General features: G+C 40.3%; 1 protein-coding gene across 2 annotated transcripts in view; it reads right to left on the bottom strand.

The window, feature by feature from the left end:
- Positions 1 to 8,216, bottom strand: part of Foxp2 (forkhead box P2) — a 271,499-nt gene that overhangs the window by 128,655 nt on the left and 134,628 nt on the right. The window contains exon 3 of one of the 2 annotated variants that reach the window (XM_023705056.1): positions 1,225 to 1,299. The exons of the other annotated variant lie outside the window; for it this stretch is intronic. Coding sequence (XP_023560824.1) covers positions 1,225 to 1,299 — 75 coding nt within the window. The remainder of the gene's footprint in view (positions 1 to 1,224; positions 1,300 to 8,216) is intronic. 2 annotated transcript variants of the gene reach the window in all.

The following is an 8,216-nucleotide window of genomic DNA, read 5'->3' on the forward strand; positions in this document are numbered from 1 at the left end:
TTTTTTTGGTGGAATCAGGGATTGAACTCAGGCCGTTGCACTTGCCAGGGAAGCACTTATTCTACTAAGCCATCTCCCTGGTCCTAATTCTCAATTGGAGAAGAAAAGTGATTATTATTGTATTTGATTATAAGAATCTTAACTATGCTACATCCTAGATTGTTATCATTATTATTATTTTTCTATTTATGTATTTGTTACAGGGTCTCACTATGTAGTTCAGAATGGCAGTATTCCTTCCGTTTCCAGCCTCCCTCATGCTGGAATTACAGGTGTGTGCCACCATGCCTGAACTCAGTCGCCGGCTCATCATGCCCCGGGGGTGGGGAAGTGTGGCCTGTGGGACCAGGGACCGAACCCAGGTCCCTCTGCTTGCCAAGTGGGCACTTAGTCCACTGAGCTATCTTGCCGACTCTATCCTATAAACTGTTGTTAGGAAGTACTGTGTGTGGATTAGCTGAAAAACTTTGAAAGAGTCAAGGTGCTAATGCTGTGCCCTATTGAGATTAACTATTGGTTCATAAGACACCAAGTAAAAAGTCTATTAAAATACATGATTTTTTACATATTCAGAGATTTCTTAGCAATGCAATTAGAATCCATGCCAAGCAGAAACATGAAGTGGTTTGATTTAAAAATTCTTCAATGGACAATTCAGAATGATTATTCCATTTAAAAGCGAACTGATATGTGAACTAGGTCAGAAATGTAATTTTTATTGTACATTATAGTCCTAAGAGACAAGTTATACTCTAGTGACAGGACACACACACACACACACACACACACACACACACACACACTACACCTTAAGCTTGGGGAATTGGGGATACTTACAGGGCAACTAGCAGAATAGGGAACAGCATGTAATCTAAAATGTGAATTGGACCCATCTATAAGCTGTGGCAATCTATTTTCTGCATGTCAACAGTCATCAAATTATTTCTAAATGTTAAAAAAGAAAAAAGATACTAGTGCTACAGATTTTGCATGATTAAGGTGAACCTTTGGGTCATCAACCCAAGATAGCTAAACTCTTTATCTGATGAAACATAAGAGAAGTCAGAACACAAGAAATAATGCAAAACCAACCAGTTCAGGGGCATCTTCACCACAGTCCTGTCTGGATTCCTTGGCCAGGGGAAGCACCACTAATCTAGTGAACAGGGACGGCCCTTGGCCTTATGCTCGCAGCTTCAGGGCTAAATGTGCAGAGGAACTTACTGCAAATGTGTTGTGAGGAGCCCCATCACCAGAAGAGTGGCCACAGACACATAATTTTGTTTCTGGAAGCAATTCCTAGATTAAACAAAAAGAATCAGTAGTTGGATTTTTTTTTCAGTCCTAAGGCTTATGCTAAAAACGTATAGCATTAATTTTAAGATTTCTGTTTTGGGTATTACTATTATCTTGCTCGGTCAACATGGACAAGACCACTCTATCTGTGCTTCCCTGTTCATCCTAGTATAAAATTTAAAAATAGGAATAATTTGTCAGATACAAGTCACATATTTGAGTCATAATGGGAGAGCCAATGACCGAAACGTTTACTGATTATCTATCATGACCCTGCTTTAAGAACCTCAGTTCCCAATTCTAACCTATCATTATGGCCAATATTCATAAATATTTCTATAGATTTCAATAATACTGAGATTTTAGAGAAAGGGGTGTTCTTTGTCCTTATAACTTCATTATTTGCATTTAACTTTGTAAAAGCTAACTGTTCACTTGTAATTGACAATGACCAATACCAGTGAATATAAATCTTATATTGTGATTAAATGTAAAACCAATCCTAATAATCTCTTTAGGCTATCTGACCCTATGTAACTGTATCACAACTATTACCATCAAAATATGTCTAAAATTATAGAACTATAATCCATAATATTCGTTAAAACCTGTTGAGTGTTTCTATTCGCATTGAGAAGTGCTCTATGTGCTCTAATGTACAGTTTGCATTTTTATCTCTAAAAGCAAAGTGATTATTTATTGATAAATGACATAGAATGTCATTTTTTACTTAAGTAGCATTAGACATTTCAAAGATTTTATCTGAAGGGCAAAAGGATTGCAGCACATTTGAACAGACCGTGTGACAACACATCCTTCGACTTCACGTATGATATGAAAGGAGGATCCCTACTCACAAGATACACAGGGGAAATTAGAACGACACCAGCCAAGAAGAAAAGCAAGGAGGGACAAGGTAAGGGTGTCAGGGAGTATTTGTAGTGGTTTGATGCATGTAAATATTACATCTTATAAATAATTCTTTTCAAATACCTCTCTGAATTTCAGGAGCTCTGTTTAAGAAACAGAGCCTATATACTTCACACGACTATAAGCCATTTTCTTCATGATGAGAGCTACATTAATTCAGACAGGAAAAAAATGGCTTCCAAAATATTCTTTTGCTTCCACTTCTTATGACAAACTATGTCACTCGACGCTGCCAGATGAAGACGGGAGAAAAATGTTCAACTTCTGTTTCACTGTCAGAATCCAACAAACACGTTTTCATCTAAATTATTTTGTCAACAGCCTTGTAGTGCCCTTGCTCACCTTATTTGGCACTGGCGCATAATTAGATACACAGGGGTGTGACTCCAATTGAAGGTGTTGGCATGGTGGCACTCTGTGAAAATATTAACTATGAGGTTAACTCCAATTTTCTCTTCGTTAATTAAATGCACACGGTACTAATGAGGTAACCTACTGTTCCTTGATAGCACTAATTAGCTAAGAGGAGAGTACACTCTCACACTGCAATTTAAACCTAAAAATAAGGTTGAAATATGCTAATTGCAGGCAATTTAAAACAGTACAAGTTGAAGAACTAGTCATAATAAGAGAAACTGACTGCTTTACAGCTAGGCAGCTGTAACTTTGGTTAAAATCAAAACAAGCCACACAATTTTTGGACTGCTATTTAACAAGGTCATAAGCATCTTTAAAAATGAGATGTCACTCCATCCCATAACAATAACACAAGACCAAAAACAAAAAAACAACAAAATCTCAGACAGAAGCTCCTCGGCACAAAGCGGAAAGGAAACAAGGTTCACCGGTACTTCAAAACCTCTATGACACACTTTATATTTAACTGTGAAAATTAGGCTCCATACAAACGCAGCATCACCTCATGCCCTTTCAAGGGGCACCCAAATTAAATACAATATTCTAATGTGTGGCTCAGGGAAGAAGTATTGAGATACCGACTCCGACTCGCCATCACAATCAGATCAGAAGTGAAGAGAGGCATGGAAGAGGCAGCCTCCGCCCTGGAGAAAGAGCTGCGCAGGAACTTCCATGAAAGTACACAATGATCGGCTCGGGCAGAGTGCAGTGGCCGGGGTTCCATCCCCCGTGCTTGCCGTGCCGGCCCATGTCCAGGGCGCATTGAGACTGGGCGTGGCATCTATAATCACAGCACTTGGGAGCTGAACGCAGGTGGCTCACTGCGAGAATGATCTGCACAGTGAAACCCTGTAGACCCTGTCCTGAATACAGAAAAAATAAATGAAAAAAGAGAACGGATACAATGATAAAAATCTAAACACGATGTGATGACATAGTAGGGAATGAGTTTCACCGAAAGGACACAGAAATCAGAAGCATTTCACTCAAAGCAGGCCTGCTCTCCACTGCCTCTACAGCTGGGAGCTCTGGGATGGACCAGTAGCTGAGACTTCTCTGTGAAAGAAATCACTCCCTGGGTGTAGCAATGCTGACTCGAAAGGCTAACTGCAGTTAATCGAGTTGTACCTCAAACATACAGTCCTTGCGTCCTCAGACACTCCCCATATAGGATTCCAAGTGATGAACCTGGAGATATCCTTGATGTAGAGCAAGATCCTGAAGGCCGTTATGAATCATCAAAAAGACACTACATGTGTTTACACTGGGACAAAGGATATTTTCTTGTTGGGATCCTCTAAAGCCCATGACTCATTTTCTTTGTTAGCAAGTGACTGAGGTTTACCAAAGCACTTCTGCCCAGTCATTCCTGTTACTAAGGGGGAACATTGCAATGACACTACCGTTCACTTAGCCTTGGGGACAGAAGACAGAATTACCCATGCTGTGTGCTCATACTGACATTTTGCTGCCTTGTCACCTTGCATGCAAAATCAGAAGAGACAGCACTTAAACAGTCAGAGAGTCTAGAGCCTAAAGAGTTAAAATTTGTGAAAAGGAAAGGTGCACTTAGTCTTAAATTTAATGCAAAACAATAGTTTAAAAGAAAGTAACCTCTTTTAAGGGCAAAGGCTTTTAAGTAACTCACAATGAATAATTCCTGGAGTCAAAAGTATGTGAAAATAAACTGCACAACCATTAGCCCGTCATCAGATCGTGCCAACAGATTTGCTTAGAGAAACTGTGCTTTGAAAAACCCACCCAGTTTCTTCTCATAATTGCCTTAAAGCTTTCCACAACAGATAGAGACAAGATGTTAGCGAGAGGTACTCATAAACCTCCGGCCAACTAAGCTTTAACAGGCCAATGAATTTGCAGGTTCTTAAAGGCAAATGAATGGAATCAGACAGTCCCTTGGAAATGAGTCTCCTGGAGGCAACCTGACAGAGTCCAGCAAATCACAGGGAAATGCAATCTGAATGGATGTTTTAAGTGTTTGCATCTGTTTCAAATAAGCACCAGAGAACCTTTTAACAGTAAGAAGCCAGAGTAATGCACCACAATGGGCTTTCAATGTTAACTTCAGAGGGCGTCTACTCTTCAGTTAAAAATGGATCATTATAGTTTTCTGTTAAAACAGTAGAGAGGTCATTTGGTATTGAAAATAAGAACACTGGCTCTGGAGACAGTCTGCTGGGGGATCAGATCCCAACCCTACTTATTAACCAACACATACTAGTGGTATAACCTTGACCAAGACCCTGAGCTTCTCTGACCTCTCTTTAGAAGGTGCTGAATAAGCAACACTGGCATTGAGTCACTACACGGAGTTCAAAACCACATAGAACAGTGCTGAGACCCCTAAACTTAATGCTTATTAATTATGCCTTTAATATATATTACTTATCATGATTACTCAGAGCAGCATTCAATTTCTTTTCTTCAAATAAAAACTATTACATTCTTACTATATATAAAACACTATTACCTGCTGCAATGTATGCAAAAATACCCAAGACAAGGCGTCAGTTTCCACACAGCTTTAAGAGCATCAGACCCCTCATGATACAAATCAAAGTTGTCTCCATCTGAATAAAGAGGTTTTTATTTTCTCTTTTGAATCCTGGTGCAGCAAAGCAAGAAGATAATACAGGTAGGTATTGCATGGTGAAACAAATTATGAGAAAGGGAACACAAGTAAGTGGGGCTTGGTGACCCATGTGTAGCAGGCCAGCACTTCAAGGAGCTGAGGCAGGATGTTTGAGCACAAGCTGGAAAATTCAGCATTTGAGGAAGATTCTGGTTCAAAATAATAAATGTGGTTTTTTTCCCATAGAAAAATGGAATTTTATATTCATCTCTCTTAACAAATGAACAAGTTTTCAATTATGATATATTTCTTAGAGTTGACTGGAAAGGGTGTTCACATTTTCCTTTAACAAGCTTAAAACTTTTGTGTTTTGTAATAGTTGAGATGAAATTAGATTTTAGTGGCCTAATAATCTCCATGTTAAAGGTATGAAAATAGAGAAAAAGTTAAGAATTAAGGGTGTGTTTCACATGGAAAAAAAATCAAATTTTAAAATAATTGACAAAAACAAACCTTTGGTGGGCTTTTCTCTCATTCCAACAGTTTTGTCTGCTGTTTTGGTTGCATACTTTCAATATATTTGGTGAAAGTTGCCCCGTGGACACTGTGACCGTGGGGTTCTGGCCAGGATGACAACTTTATCCTTCCCCCACCCAACTTTAAATAAACATTGTAAAAGCTACCTTGGTCCCCCGGCGGAGGGGCCGGCAAGACAGCTGATGTATGGAAGCCATCAATTCTGAGTACTTTATAAGCGAAGTGAATCAGACAGCTGGAGTTGGTGTGTTGTCTGGAGGAGCTCAGTAAGGAGCAGAGGCTGCGCACCCCAGAGAACCAGGTCAACAGAGACACAGCCAAAAAAAGGTTCAGTCTTCATCGTGAAGCAGCAGTAGTCTTGCCTCTCCGCCACATACGCTTCTCAACCCTGAAGATACTGAATACAGTGCAGCTAGCTTTGCAATCAAGCTGAAAGATTTGGTAAAAATACATGCTCTTTTTTATTTGTTTTAAGGCAGCCATGGATCATGTCTGTGACAGCTCAGGCTCTAGACCTCAATACACAGGGGACCTTCTGCAGGCGACTGTGATCCCTGACAAAGCTATTTCCCTAGACAATGAGAGCCAAATGATTTGGCCTACAGTGTGGGCTCGTAGTGACCAAGCACCCTGGTGACTGAGAGTTGCACCAGCTATGACCGTGTTGTAAGAACCACTGCCCTCCCGTTAGCACATTTTGCGTGATCAGAAATTTCTCATGCTTTTGGTCTATTAGTCAGTAAGCACTTTCTCAGTAGCCACTGGGTATTGTAAACTACGTTAGCCATGCGGATAAAAACATGCAACATAATGGACTCTGTATCCGGAGGACAATGGGAAAGCAACCTTGTAAACTAAGATTAAGTACAGTGTGTGTCAGTGTGAGACCTCAGTTTTGTCCTGTTCTTTCTTTCCTCAACCCCTCTGGCAATTTGGTAAAAGCTAACATAACTTTTCCCCCTAAAATGTAATTGCATAAAATAAAATAGACAAAATAAATTTGAAAAGGACTCAATCACGTTGAGGTTCAGTTTTTAAAATACTAAAAAGCCACATTTGTGAAGTATTAATTAATATGCTTCTTTATTAGCACATAATAAAAGTATAGAGCAATAAGCTTAACAAACACTATGATTTTGGAGCACTAATAAGGATATATAATGTTTTCAGATAGTTTTGCCAATTGGGATAAGATATTGAAGTACTTTGATTTCTATTGATGACAAAGATAGATTTTACCTATAATGCTGTAGTTTGTTGCTTATACTCAAGATACAGGAAAATATTGAGGGCCGGCCAAATAGCTCGGCAGACTAAACCACCTGCAAGCAAGTGGTTCAATCCCTAAGCCTACAGGGCTGGCCCTGCCCCTGCCATGCACTGAGATGGCAATTGAGATGGGCGTGTTGGTGCGCGCCTGTAATCCCAGCTCTTGGGAGGATGTAAACAAGCAGATCACTACGAGTCTGATCTAGTAGTGAGACCCTGAACACCCTGTAGACCCTTCCCTAAAATCCAAAACAAAGTATTGAGTTTTTATTCTATGTGAAGCTGAGAATATTTTCTCTGTTCAAGATCACGGAACTCCTGAATTCTATCCACAGAGCACAGGTTATAACTTCCTGCATTAGAGCAAAGCTGAAGAAATTATAAGAACAGTTAGGCCACACTGTAAGAAGGGACATTTTCCTGGTCTCAAAGAAGTAGGCATTTATTCCTTGTAAAAAATGCAATGAGAAAAAGCAAAGGTAAAGCCCAAAGAGTTTAGAATTGTGCCGAGAAAAGTGACAATTCTGGTATGGCAGGAGCAGAGTCGGAAAGGGCCAATATGGTGACAGATAAATCTGGACAGACAGGCCCTGTGAGGAGTTCTGCATAGCTCAAAGAGAATCTCTGCTACATCCAGATGTAAAGCAATCCAGTTTTTATTTTTTAAGAAGATAAGTGAAAAGATTGAGGGTGTGAGTTTAGGCTGAAAGCAGCCACCAGACTAAGATGTCTGAGGTCTCACTGGGAAACTTCCTATGTCATGGAGTGGAGGAGTAGCAGAGGTGGAACGAGAGGCAAGTGCAATTATAGTAGCTGAGAAACACTTCGACGACAGTGATGGAGCAAGAGTAGGAGAAGATGGTGACATCCCCAGCAAGATCAGAGGACACCTGGGGTTCGATGCCCGCACCACATGCCGCACCAGCCTAGCCCCTGGGCTTGCTGAGCCGGCCACTGAGACCAGGCGTGGTGGTGCTTGCCTGTAATCCCAGCACTGGGGAGGCTGAAAGCAGGAGGATCACTATGAGTCCAAGCTGCATAGTGAGACCTTGTACCAAATACATAAAGATTAGAGGACACCAAAAAAATGTTTAAGAAATGGGAAAAAATTTGCTCCATTTGAAAATACTAAATTAGAGGTTACTACCTAGACATCTAGGTAGGTGTTTCTACTAGA

Source organism: Octodon degus, unplaced genomic scaffold (assembly GCF_000260255.1).
Source record: "Octodon degus isolate 3935 unplaced genomic scaffold, OctDeg1.0 scaffold00213, whole genome shotgun sequence".
Classification (NCBI taxonomy): Eukaryota; Metazoa; Chordata; class Mammalia; order Rodentia; family Octodontidae; genus Octodon; species Octodon degus.